At 37.0% G+C, this 12,908-nt stretch overlaps 2 protein-coding genes across 2 annotated transcripts; one reads left to right on the top strand and one right to left on the bottom strand.

Annotated features, from left to right (window-relative positions):
- The first annotated feature begins 1,542 nt into the window (after positions 1-1,542).
- LOC135072512 (T-complex protein 1 subunit delta) lies at positions 1,543-8,110 on the top strand. The gene is made up of 11 exons (XM_063966452.1): positions 1,543-1,777; positions 2,021-2,073; positions 2,222-2,311; positions 2,421-2,588; positions 2,866-3,007; positions 4,161-4,369; positions 4,470-4,609; positions 4,794-4,998; positions 6,294-6,576; positions 7,050-7,261; positions 7,815-8,110. The coding sequence occupies exons 1-11, from the start codon at positions 1,672-1,674 to the stop codon at positions 7,830-7,832; spliced, it is 1,626 nt and encodes a 541-aa protein (XP_063822522.1). The 5' UTR covers positions 1,543-1,671; the 3' UTR covers positions 7,833-8,110.
- Positions 8,111-9,422: 1,312 nt separating this feature from the next.
- On the bottom strand, positions 9,423-10,975 carry LOC135072513 (mediator of RNA polymerase II transcription subunit 8). Its single transcript, XM_063966453.1, has 4 exons — positions 10,617-10,975; positions 10,290-10,535; positions 9,971-10,067; positions 9,423-9,689 (listed from the first exon to the last, which is right to left on the bottom strand). The coding sequence occupies exons 1-4, from the start codon at positions 10,800-10,802 to the stop codon at positions 9,448-9,450; spliced, it is 771 nt and encodes a 256-aa protein (XP_063822523.1). The 5' UTR covers positions 10,803-10,975; the 3' UTR covers positions 9,423-9,447.
- Between the last annotated feature and the right edge of the window lie 1,933 nt (positions 10,976-12,908).

A 12,908-nucleotide genomic window follows, 5' to 3' on the forward strand; every position in this document is an offset into this window, starting at 1 on the left:
AATATGTATCTGTGGGTCTAGTCAAAACGCACTTTAAAATCGCAAACCCATCGCAAACCAGTCGCAAACAAATAAAAAAATCGCAAAAGAGGTCGATAACAAAAAAGGCTTAGTCAAACGGCAAAAAATCGAATCGCAAAGCCCTACCTATCGATAATCGAAAGACTGGATTGAAATTTCCCATACAAAGGCTTAGCCAACATGCATTTAAGACTCAATCAAAATCGAATCGAATCGCAACACCCGCCATTTTCATTGCGATTACTAAAACCCCGGTGATAAGCTTGGATTCGATCGAAAACCAATAGGGTGAGTTGCACCACCTAACTTTAAACGTAACTATGACGTTAACCGGTGTTTTTTGTATGGAGTTTGACAGATTTTAGACGTTTGTCAAAGTTAAACTAAGATGGTGCAACCCACCCTAAGGCTGTTTTGACAAATCCGCATCGCGATGTCGTTTTGACAGCTAGTTTGACAGCGAAGCATAGACGTAAACAGAGAGCAGAAAGAAGGAAGAAACTAATTTTAAAAAAAAAAGCTAGAAAAAGTAAAAACAATCGCAAAGTCATAGACATTTTTTAACTTTTATTCGATTTTGAATGAACTTTTATATCGCCGCGTCGTTGGTGGTTCAATGTGCATTTTGGCTGCCATTTTCCGATCGAATCGAATCACTGGTGACGCGGCGACTGACATTAGTGAAAACTTCACATTGGTTTGCGATGGCATTTTGACTAGACCCACTGTGGGTCTTCTTCCTTCTTTCTGCTCTCTGTTTACGTCTATGCTTCGCTGTCAAACTAGCTGTCAAAACGACATCGCGATACGGATTTGTCAAAACAGCCTTAGGGTGGGTTGCACCATCTTAGTTTAACTTTGACAAACGTCTAAAATCTGTCAAACTCCATACAAAAATCACCGGTTAACGTCATAGTTACGTTTAAAGTTAGGTGGTGCAACTCACCCTATTGGTTTTCGATCGAATCCAAGCTTATCACCGGGGGTTTAGTAATCGCAATGAAAATGGCGGGTGTTGCGATTCGATTCGATTTTGATTGAGTCTTAAATGCATGTTGGCTAAGCCTTTGTATGGGAAATTTCAAACCAGTCTTTCGATTATCGATAGGTAGGGCTTTGCGATTCGATTTTTTGCCGTTTGACTAAGCCTTTTTTGTTATCGACCTCTTTTGCGATTTGTTTATTTGTTTGCGACTGGTTTGCGATGGGTTTGCGATTTTAAAGTGCGTTTTGACTAGACCCGCTGGAGTTATTTGAACAGTATTTTCGTCTATAGGATGGCATATTTCAAAAAACAAAACTGCACTCAAGCGTGTTGTCACAGCAACCGCTGAGCACATACTAATTGAATTTCGGTCCATGGACCTGTTTGCGTGCCAGAAACAGTCTAGTTGACATGTCTTCTCTAGTACGTAGTACATTATAACTCAATGCTGTATACCATAATAACTTTGCCTTTTCCTAAAAACGAAAGAATCGAAAAAGAAACTCGTTCTGTTCTGTCAAAGTGACAATAGATGTCAACTTGTCAAGTGTCAACTGTCAAGTTAAAAAAATAGAAATTCGTCTATTTCTTTTGTGTCTGCCTGTGAATAATCCAATTTAATCCCCATTAATAAAAGCGGTTTCAAAAAATTTAAGATACAAAAAATGGCACCAAAAGCTGGTGGTGATTCTGCGAAGGTTAATTCTGCTGTCTACAAAGATAAAAGTAAACCGACAGATATACGCCAGAGTAATATCAATGCCGCTAAAGGTATCAAAACATCTGTTTCTTTTTATCGAAATTAATAATTGTATAGGCTCTTAAAAGTGTATACTAATTACCTATTCAATAGCATTCAATCTAAACTTTATTTTTCATAAAAATAAAACTAATATCATTTTTATAAACTTATCTTTTGTCGTATTACGATGACTAATAAACTTAACATCGATCTAGTTTTTCTTTACTAATTATCTGTTATATCATAAAATAACCCTGTAACCTTTTTTCCAGCCGTATCAGATGCCATTCGAACTAGTTTGGGACCCCGTGGTATGGATAAGATGGTTAGTATTTTGTCTAATTATTATGATAGTAATTTTCAATAAATAGTTAGGTATACAATCATGACTTACTGATGATTATCATGACTTTCTATTCAAAAATTAACAATATAAAGGTAATTGATAAAATTAATCCTCAATTCATTTACAGATCCAAGCAGCCAATGGGGAAGTGACTATTACTAATGATGGAGCTACTATCTTGAAGCAAATTAGTGTTGTCCATCCTGCAGCCAAAATGGTAATAAATTAATTAATTTAACAGCCATAATAGTTTTTGTTTTTTTATTTAATATTCTCATCAGATGTCCCATCTTTTCTCCATAATAATGTTTTGGTTTGTGTTCAAGCTGGTTGAGCTGTCCCGTGCACAAGACATAGAAGCTGGAGATGGGACTACATCAGTTGTTGTGATTGCTGGAGCTTTACTGGATGCTGCTGAGAAGTTACTGCAGAAGGGTATACACCCTACAGTGATATCTGATGGCTTCCAAAAAGCCTTGCAACTAGCTTTACAGGTAAACAATTCAGTTGTGACTGTGCATAATAATAATACTTAATAATTTTATATGAACTGCTTTCTATTTATTTATTATGGTAAAATAGCATAATAACTTTAATTTTTCTGATACATTTTCTTTTTAAATATTATTTTCATAAATTTTAATGCCACTTGTGGTCTAAACTGAATAAATATTTTTGATTTTGATTAGATTTTTTATTATTATATTTTATTATAACACAAGTTTTCTTAGAGATATGTGAATTATTTCAATTTCATTAATGTTTATGTAGGTGGTGGAAGGCATGTCTACTCCTGTGGATCTGGCAAATGAAGATGCTTTACTAAAAGCTGCTGCAACATCCCTTAATTCAAAAGTTGTGTCACAACACTCAACTATTCTAGCACCAATAGCTGTACAAGCGATCCGTGCAGGTATGTACAGTTATTTAAGCCTTGTAAACATTTCATACATTCATAAGCCAGCATATTATGTCCAATATTGGACATAAGCTCATAATTGAATCAGTATCTTTGTATCAAGAAAAGTTACATTTGCTGATATCGATGGCTCCTACGTATACTGGCGTAAGTGAAAAAAGTAAATTTTACAGGAGAGCCATTTTAGTGGCCAGAACCATATTTTTGGGTCATATCTTCTGACCTACTAAAACGAATTTAATGAAATTTCACATTTAGCCTTAACATGTAATGCTTTTGCTACTGCTGTTATCAATTTTTATATTTTTCTTATATATTTTGAGATTTTACGCATTGCCCTTTTACGTCGTCACATTTCTATAATTTCATGTATATTGTTCAACGTAAAGAGACTTAAATGACAACGTAAATATAATATTTTAAGCGATTACTCTCTTTATTTATGCATGTAATTATTTTAATTGTTATCATGTGCTATATCAATAAAAAATCAGTTAGAAAAAGTTGTTTAATGTATCGTTATTACGTTTTAACGCAAATACGCCCATATACTGTGCTCGAGATTTAGTTAGGTCTTTTAACATAATGTGTCATATTTTCAAAAATTATAAATAACTTGAAAAAATCGAACTGCCTAAGGCGGGAATTGAACCCACGATGCCTTAGGCAGTTAGATTTTTTCAAGTTATTTATAATTTTCAAATTAGTTTGAGATGCGACTCTTAACGCTAAAAATTAAATAACTATATAATGTGTCATAATTTATAAATAAAACAATTTGCTAAATATTTTCGTGGCTTTATTTAAGGTTTGGATTATAAAAAATATATATTTATGTAAGCAACTACTCGTATAGATTGACGAATCGTATGATTGGGCTTTATACGTGGCGTAGTTTTGCACATACGCCTATTTGCCTAAAATTTTATTTTGTATCTAATGGAAAAAAATTTTTTTTTCTTACTGACGTTATAGATTACAGCAAAATGAAATCATTGCTTAAATAATTGGAAAAAGGCGTAAGCGGCAGTTTCGCCTTTATACGTAGGAGCCATCGATATAGTAACCATAAACGCAGGCAACAATTTGATGCATGCCCCTCATGAACGCCCTTTTTATTGTTTTTACATAAAACAATTATCAACAGTTATGGACCCTATACCTGGAGGTGTTGGTGCGCGAGTAGACTTGCGTGATGTGAAAGTTATTGAGCGGATTGGTGGAACCGTAGAAGACACTGAACTGATCCAAGGGCTGGTCATCCCTCATCGTGCTTCTAATGTGAATGGTCCTCATCGCATAGAAAAGGCTAAAGTTGGACTTATCCAGTTTTGCATTTCACCGCCTAAAACTGACGTAAGTGTTTGTGTACACTTTTTTAAAAGCATATTCAATCATAGAAACCTGTTATCAAGTTATCAGAATACAAATTAAATAAAAATAATATACATTTCAGATGGATCACAATGTTATTGTATCAGACTATGCTGCAATGGACCGTGTGCTAAAAGAGGAACGTCAGTACATTTTAAATATTGTCAAGCAGATTAAAAAAGCTGGTTGTAATGTTCTGTTAGTGCAGAAATCAATCTTAAGGTAATTTCACCAATTAATATTAGAATAGTTTTCTTTCTGTATACCTTTATTTACGCCCAGTGAGCTCACTATCCAATACTTACTTAGCACCCACCACCACCACCACAAGCTCCTTGGCTAGATAATATCTGCTTTCCAATTTATTACTGCTTTTGTAATATTTTTGTTTGTTGTTTAATTTCAGAGATGCTCTTAGTGATTTGGCTATTCATTTCCTTGATAAGATAAAGACCATGGTCATCAAGGACATTGAACGTGAAGACATTGAGTTCGTTTGCAAGACTTTGGGATGTCGTCCGATAGCCTCACTTGACCACTTTACAGCAGAAAATTTGGTAAACGTGGACTTGGTTGAAGAAATCAATGAACCTGGTGGAAAGTACATCAAGGTAAACTTCTATAATCATTTGTTCATTCATGATTAAATAGAAAACATTTCATTTGCATCAGTAACATTAGAAGCCCCGAACATTATTTTCATATCCTTTGAAACACCACACCTACAGTCTCTAGTGTGTCATGAACCCACTGCAGTTCAACGGCAAGAGCATAAGTATCAGTACTAAAAATTGTGCCCTAATATGTAAAAGTCTGTTCTGCTAACTAACAAGCTTCATCTAGCTTTACATTAGAGATGAAACGGATAGTTGTTTGGCCGGATATCGGATACCGGATATCCGGCGAGCTGCTAGGCCGGATAGCCGGATATCCGGCGGCCGGATAGTTGTCCCATTGTCATATTGCATGTCGTAACGAGTTTAGCGCTGCACAGGTGCTTCGAACGCGATCAGTAGGTCTAGTAGACTAGACAAGTCACACTTTTCGAAAATCGAATTCGTTCGAATAGAATGTCAGATTTTGCCACTCGTCTAAGGGGCAGATCAATTCGGGTGATTTCGGTTGCCATCGTGAGTATGTGATTGAATAGCGAAAATTCAATTAGTTTACTTGCTGCGTAATCTGAATGAACTGCATTACAGGGTGACTTTGAAATCATTCTTTTTAATTTAAAAAGTGGCATCGTCAGCAAACATGACACACAAATGGTCTACGACACGAGGAAATTCATTTACATAAACTAGGAATAGAAGAGGTCCCAGAATACTGCCCTGCGGCACTCCAAGATTGATGTTTTCATAAATTGACTGTACTCGTTTAATGGTCTTTGATTTTTTGTCATAACTGTCGAGTATGGTCGCCTGAACTCTATTTGTGAGATATGACTCCATCAAGCTCAAGGCACGCCCACGGATTCCTATATGATCGAGTTGTTTTAATAAAATTCTATGCACTACACTTTGCTTGAGTATATTAAATATGGCCATTGTTGTATTTTTATGTATTCGTCATTAGAGTGAATAGCCCAGAAAAGAAATTAGTTTTTTGAAAGGCTTAATATGGCTTTTTTGTAACTTTTTGGACTTTAGATAAAAACCGCCATTATTATAAGCCATTTTATTGATATTTGACTCAAAGATTAATGTGTTTCATTTTATTATAGGAAAATTTCGTAGTTTTTTTAATATCCGGTATCCGGCCGGATAGTGAGCTACTATCCGGTATCCGGCCGGATAGTAAATTTAGGCCGGATATCCGGCCTACCGGATAGTTGCCGGATATCCGTTTCATCTCTACTTTACATATTGTGCTGGAGTCTGGTAATACATAAGGTGCGCGCACGCAGATGACCGGGTGCAACCAGGGCGGGCGCACGGTGTGCGTGGCGGTGCGCGGCTCCAGCGGCGCCGTGGTGGCGGAGGCGGCGCGCTCGCTGCACGACGCGCTGTGCGCCGTGCGCTGCGTGGCGCGCCGGCCCGCGCTGCTGCCCGGCGGCGGCGCGCCCGAGGCGGCGGCCGCGGCCAGCCTGGCGCGCGCCGCCATCGCCGCGCCCGGCGCCGACCACTACTGCCTGCGCGCCTACGCTGATGCGCTCGAGGTCGTGCCGTCGACGCTCGCCGAGAATGCTGGTGAGTGCTATTTTATTCAGTTTATAATATACTGGCCTTTGTAGCCAGTCTCTACTCCACTTTGTAGGTAGAGACACCAAGTTTTGCCAACATGTTTAAATTTTATCCTTGCAAAGCTTTTGGCACGAGTCCCGACTGGGACAACAATTAGGAAACGAAAAATATGATCCAAATGCGGATTACAACACCTATCGTGATAAGCCGTCTTCAGGTTTATCTGTAGCTGTAGTCAGTTCATTGATTGATTTGGGAGATAATCCTATTCGGACCGTTCGTTATCTGCCAGCACTATTGTCGCCACTGAATTCCACTCGTTGCTTCTATTGGATTGGGTTTACGCTTAGGGTATTGGGTCAGGGGCCCGTGCATTTTGCCAGCCCTGCCGCCCTGTAGTTACGCCACTGAGTCTGATTAACTTATCACCATTGAAATTATCTTATTAATTTATCACACTCATCTTCATCGATGCACAGGGCTGAGCCCCATCGAGACGGTGACGGAGCTGCGCGCGGCGCACGCGGCGGGCGCGGAGAGCGGCGCGTGGTCGGGCGCGGGCGTCAACGTGCGGCGCGGCCGCGTCACCGACATGCGCCACGAGCACGTGCTGCAGCCGCTGCACGTCACCGCCTCCGCGCTCGCGCTCGCCACCGAGACCGTGCGCGCCATACTCAAGATCGATGACATCGTAAGTCACGGACTGCCACTTACACCTAACACCACTATAAATAGTACTTTACTGCCTTTTTAGTGTAGGTTGCACGAGAAGGAAATGGATGAATTTTGAGTCATGCATGAGTGGATTTGCACTTGTCTGAATGTCAAATTAAAAATGTATTTCTTCTACATTTAACTATTGGAGATGATTATGTATTGTTTCATTCAAATATTTTCTAAAACGGCTTACCTACATTTTTTTACTGTGACGCCCCCACAAGTCTTTTTGCGACGCCCAAATCTCAAAATGGGGCTCAAGTTTGGAAATTTCGACACATCTCTCTCTCTCTGCATTTATTTTCGATCGCCTCCCAACGCCCGCGTCCTTGGGATAAGGTCGAGAAGCCCTGTTCTAATAATTTTATTATTAGCTAAGAAATAATAATTTGTAGTGATTAAATTAGCATTTAGAGTTGCTACTCAAACTAATTAAAAATAACTTGAAAAAATCGAACTACCTAAGGCGAGAAATTATTATTTAGTGTGTGATTGCAACATACTTATTGTTTTCTTTTTTGTTTCAGGTGAATACATTGAATTAACAACTTGATGACCATTATTCTTCTTTTAGCTGATAGAAATTTGAAACAGCATTTATTGTGTCTTAATGCTTCCGTCTAATACTATCAATGTAATACCTATAGATGGATAGGTGACTGTCTACCAAGGAACATTATTAATTTAATATATTAATGTCACAATGTAAGATAAATACATTAATTTTGTGCTTTTATTTTATTATATTTCGCACGTATATTATCTGCGGGCTTAAACCTTCACTAATTATTAGTTTGTTCGAAATAAAGTATTAATATCCAAATATTGTCACTTATTTTATTATCCTACTAATATTATAAATGCGAAAGTTAGGATATCTGGATGTTTGTTACTCTAACGCAAAAACTGCTGAACGGATTTTGATGAAACTTTACAGTATTATTGTTTGTAACCCAGAATCGTGGGTCTGAAGTGTAGTAGTTTAACGAGACCCACGTCACCAGGGGTATCATGGGTCTGCAGTGCGGAAACGCGTGCGGTGCGCCCGCGCAGGCCCTTTACCGGCGTGTATTTGTTTTTAAGCTATACCTGTAGGTTCCTCTTCTTGACAGTTTGTTGTAGGTACATCAAACTATTAGAGATGAATTCTTATAGATAATTTTTTTCAAAATATATTTTGTGAAATAAAAAGCTATCTTTAACCCTTATTCAAATAAAGGTAGATATATTACCACTTCGTTTACTTTTAAAAAAGGATCCTAATTTTCGATATAGTGATACTTAAAGATATCGTGGTCACTTATTTATATTTTTAAATATATTTTTTTACTTATCTATGCCATCTTACAACTTTTCAACGTCATTTGTCACTGTCAGGTAATGTCAAAGTCAACCAAACGGTTTTGGTGTGAAAAATTTCAAGTTTTTAGCGCGCGTTTTTGGTATTTTTGAAACTTTGTTCAACGAAAATTCTGATAAGTGCTTTTTCGATTCAAAATCCTAAACTATAACATTAATTGTATAGTCTCACTTATAGGCAGCGTCTGCAATTGATTTATTCATATAGTTTAGACATTTTAAAGAAGTGGTAAATAGTTTACCACTGTCCGATCCCGTCTTGACAAAAGTTTGATGATATATAAAAATAACTGTTGTTTTTTGTATGTGCACAAATAAAACTAAATAAATATTTGGAGAAATTTTAAGTTATTTTGATAACTGTTTACGTAACGTTTTGACATTACGTAATTAGTGAATTTATTGTTAGTTTCAGACTCAAGGTAAGCATAATAATTGTAAGCATAATGACCAATATTAATAAATATTATTTTTATAAAAACAATATTATTTCATTCCCAAAATATTTAATAAAATATAGGTAGAACCAAGAGGAAGTCACTAGTCAAGAACCAAAAATAAACCAAAACGGACAATGGTAACTATTTTACCACCAACATTGAATAATTTGTAGTCATGAATGGATAATGGTAAATTATTTACCACCCAAAAAACTACCCCTTCCCCTATTTTTTAATAAATTTTGATCAAAAATATGAAATAAGTGACCCACAAATACCCAAAATCCACTTCAACTTTGTAAAAAAAATGCATACCAGCTCGCATTTGAATAAGGGTTAACTACAAGTTGTACATATTTATTTATCGTTGATAAGGATGTATCTGGTTAGCAGATTTTATGTTGGTCTTGATGGCTGATGGTGCTTTAGGCAACGTCGGTGCTGCCGGTCCGGGTTGCGGGGTAGGCCCGCGCGATGGACCCATGCCCATAGGACCGACACCAGCTGGGACTATTGCAGGCATTCCAGGTCGCAGCCCTTTGCCAGTCCCTACAGCTGTCACCAATGCATGCGTGTCGGCGAGGATATGAGTAGGTTGCATACCTGTAAACAAGAACAAATCAAATAGATACTCAGGTGTAATAAATTAAAAATAATCTTACCCAAATATTATCTCAATAGAATTAGGTTATAGGACATCACAATGAAACAACCTTGAGCCAAATTGGGTAGGTCCCCCATATGTGATAGTTTTAAAGAATATTACCTACATTAAAACTTGAAGAGTAACAACAAAAGAACAATAATTCCTTTCATTAGGTAATAACTAGAAATTAGATTACTGAACTGTTTTTGTATGTGTATATCAATGTGTGCGCAATTACCTGCTGCTCTCATGGATTCTCCTTCCCAGTCCTCGCGACCCTTGGATATAATTTCCCATACATGACTAACCACTTTAGCAAATTGAGCCACTTGTTTCTGTAATTAAATAAAATTGACAAAAAAAATACATAATCATCTATAGACTCACATTATTTTTCATAAATTAAATGCTCAATCTATTTTAGATAGGTGAATATTCCAACATTGACACATACATTTACAATTTGGTCAAAACAATCAGAGTTTATGAAACTGATAACCTGATGATTGTTTTATTAAAAAAATTGTAGTGGTTTTAATATCTTTTTGTAACTTTACCTGTGCTGTGTCATAGCTAAGTGTGCTAGCTTTATGATTAAATTGCTGAAGCCTTTGCTCAGCTTGTGGTTCAGGCTTTGTTCGTAGTAAATCTGGAACTAGATCATGGGTACATGCTGGCACCCTCCCTTCTGTCAGTCTAGCCAATGCCTCATCTCGTTCACAGCCCAGTTGAAGTGGTAAAACAATACGAGAACGTAAGGACATTGCTATTTCTGCTTGTAAAATTTTACTCAATCCAGTAAGCTAGAAATGAACAGTGGACATTAGTTAACATAATAATATAGATTTAATAAGAAAATAATAACAATCTTATTATTTACTTACATGTCCAGATAGAATAGCATAATTATCTAGGAAAGTAGGCCAGTTTATAGTTTCATATTCAGTTTCTAATTTTGTAATGAGAGCCTGTATTGCACCTTTCAAATCATTCACTCTATTTAATATAGCTTGTATAGTAGCCTCTAATTGTTTTTCTTCTCGTTGTTGCATATTCATGTTCATGTTCATTGTGGAAGCAAACTAAATATAATTAATGTATATTTTATTTGTTAGTGTTAATGTGACATAAAATAACCAAAAGATATTATTTATCACAATCCAATCGAGAATATAGAATAATTATTAAATTATATTATTTTGTGAATTTTATGGAATTGAAACTAAAATGCTGATGATAGTGCCTGACGCTTTTTTTGATAATAAAAATGACAGCAGTGTTGTTCCTGACAAATTTAGGGTTGCCGTATTCTAATTCCAAAATTGCCGTATTTTTAAGGAAAACTAAAAAAAATTGCCGTATTGTACAAAATGTTTAGTTGGTAGGTTTAAATTAAAAAAAATACAAGTGATGTATTATGTACTATGCGTATACTGTTATACTACATTTAAACTTACTTATTTTATTCGTCACTTAAAGGTTTTGAATAGTTGTCCTAGAACCTACCCGAATAAAAGTGAAGAATCTACCAAAAAGAGGAACTAACGATTTTAGACATTAACAACTCGGAGATAAGGTTGCATTTGATTAAATTCTGTTGACGTTTCTTTTATATGGTTCACAAGTTGGTGTGTTCCATTAAATGAAATATATTTTTGATTACTAAAATTCATGAAAAACTCATAAAACTCAACCTTAATCAATTGCCGTATATTTTGATACGGTAATGGAAGAGCTGCCGTATACCGTATTTATGGTGCCTAGGATGCCTAAATGCCGTATATTACGGCAATTGCCGTATCAAGAACAACACTGAATGACAGACAGACAGACATGTTTTTTTTTATTTGTCAGTTTGATAGTGATGTGCCTACTAAAGTCTAATCAAATTAGATATCGATAATCGATATTTAGATTATCAAGACAATTTTACATTGACATAGTAATGTAGAGAGAAAGCAAAACTGCAAAGTAGCTGTAAGTATGCAATCGGCTGACAAATATTTCGAGTAGTCAATCATTTTTCAGCTGATTGTCTTACGATTTAGGAAAGGAACATGGCGGCCATGCCTATTGCGGCCATGTTCCTTTCCCAAATCGTATATGTACCAAACCAAGCACGTTTATTTTAAAGGTTTGCCCGGTCCATAGAGTATACGTCAATACTGTCGACTGTCAACCACAGCTGTCCTACTGTCGTCCTGTCAATAGTGTCAATCAATTTTAGGAGGAGGAGGCTTGGTGGGGGGCCCACCCCTACTCCCAAAAGCTTCTTTATAACGCCATCGTTCGCAGCCACTTTGATTACGCGTCTTTTCTTCTAGACCCTTGCAATAAAGTTCCCCTCGATAAATTAGCTAAAAGCCAGTCAAAGTGCTTACGTATTATTTTGGGAGCCATGAAATCTTCGCCTATAAACGCGTTACAAGTTGAGTGCGTTGACCCTCCCCTCTATTTACGTAGGCAATACCTCAGCGACCGTTTCTTTGTCAAGGTCGCTCAGAATGCTTCCCACCCTCTTTTAGAAAAACTTGAGCTTCTCTCATCTCCTAATAATCCATCATCTTCTCAAAAAACCCCTTGCATTCTGCTAAGCTTCCAAAAATTTGGTCGTCTCCCATGTCCCATTACTAAAATTACTACTTTCCCCCTCTTCTCAAACAGCTTCGAATCCTTAATATTTCAACCCCCTATTATTCTAAATTTTGGTATTTCAAAAGACTCTCCTACAGCTCCTCAAGAATTCAGAAATATTCTGTCCGAACACTGGCAAGGATGGCTCACGATGTACACAGATGCGTCCAAGCTCGCTGATGACGGCTGTGTCGGCGCCGCAGTGTGGATACCTGTGTATAAAGTCGCACTTAGCTTTAAATGTCCCCCGGTTACATCGGTTTTCACCGGTGAAGCTACAGCTATCTTAGAAGCCATACTTTATGTGAAATCCCATTCGTTAAATAACGTTTTAATCTTCTCGGACTCCCTTAGTTGCCTACAATCAATTTTGGCTAACCCTTTCAAATGCAAAGTAAAATTCCCCACAGTTCTAAAAATAAGACAAGCCCTTTTCGATTGTCGACTGAAGGATATCAACATAGTATTGGCTTGGATTCCTAGTCACAGAGGAATCCCAGGTAATGAATCTGTCGACTCGTGTGCTAAACATGCCATATCCT

The sequence above is a fragment of the Ostrinia nubilalis genome, chromosome 6 (genome assembly GCF_963855985.1).
Source record: "Ostrinia nubilalis chromosome 6, ilOstNubi1.1, whole genome shotgun sequence".
Lineage (NCBI taxonomy): Eukaryota > Metazoa > Arthropoda > Insecta > Lepidoptera > Crambidae > Ostrinia > Ostrinia nubilalis.

Excerpts from the sequence above, each read along its gene's own strand:
- LOC135072513 (XM_063966453.1), bottom strand. The coding sequence starts at position 10,802 with ATGAACATGAACATGAATATGCAACAACGAGAAGAAAAACAATTAGAG. Across the intron at positions 10,068-10,289 it reads TTAGCTATGACACAGCACAG|AAACAAGTGGCTCAATTTGC; the intron begins GTAAAGTTACAA and ends ATTTAATTACAG. Across the intron at positions 9,690-9,970 it reads AGAATCCATGAGAGCAGCAG|GTATGCAACCTACTCATATC; the intron begins GTAATTGCGCAC and ends TCTTGTTTACAG.
- LOC135072512 (XM_063966452.1), top strand. The coding sequence starts at position 1,672 with ATGGCACCAAAAGCTGGTGGTGATTCTGCGAAGGTTAATTCTGCTGTC. Across the intron at positions 1,778-2,020 it reads TAATATCAATGCCGCTAAAG|CCGTATCAGATGCCATTCGA; the intron begins GTATCAAAACAT and ends CCTTTTTTCCAG. Across the intron at positions 4,370-4,469 it reads TTTCACCGCCTAAAACTGAC|ATGGATCACAATGTTATTGT; the intron begins GTAAGTGTTTGT and ends TATACATTTCAG.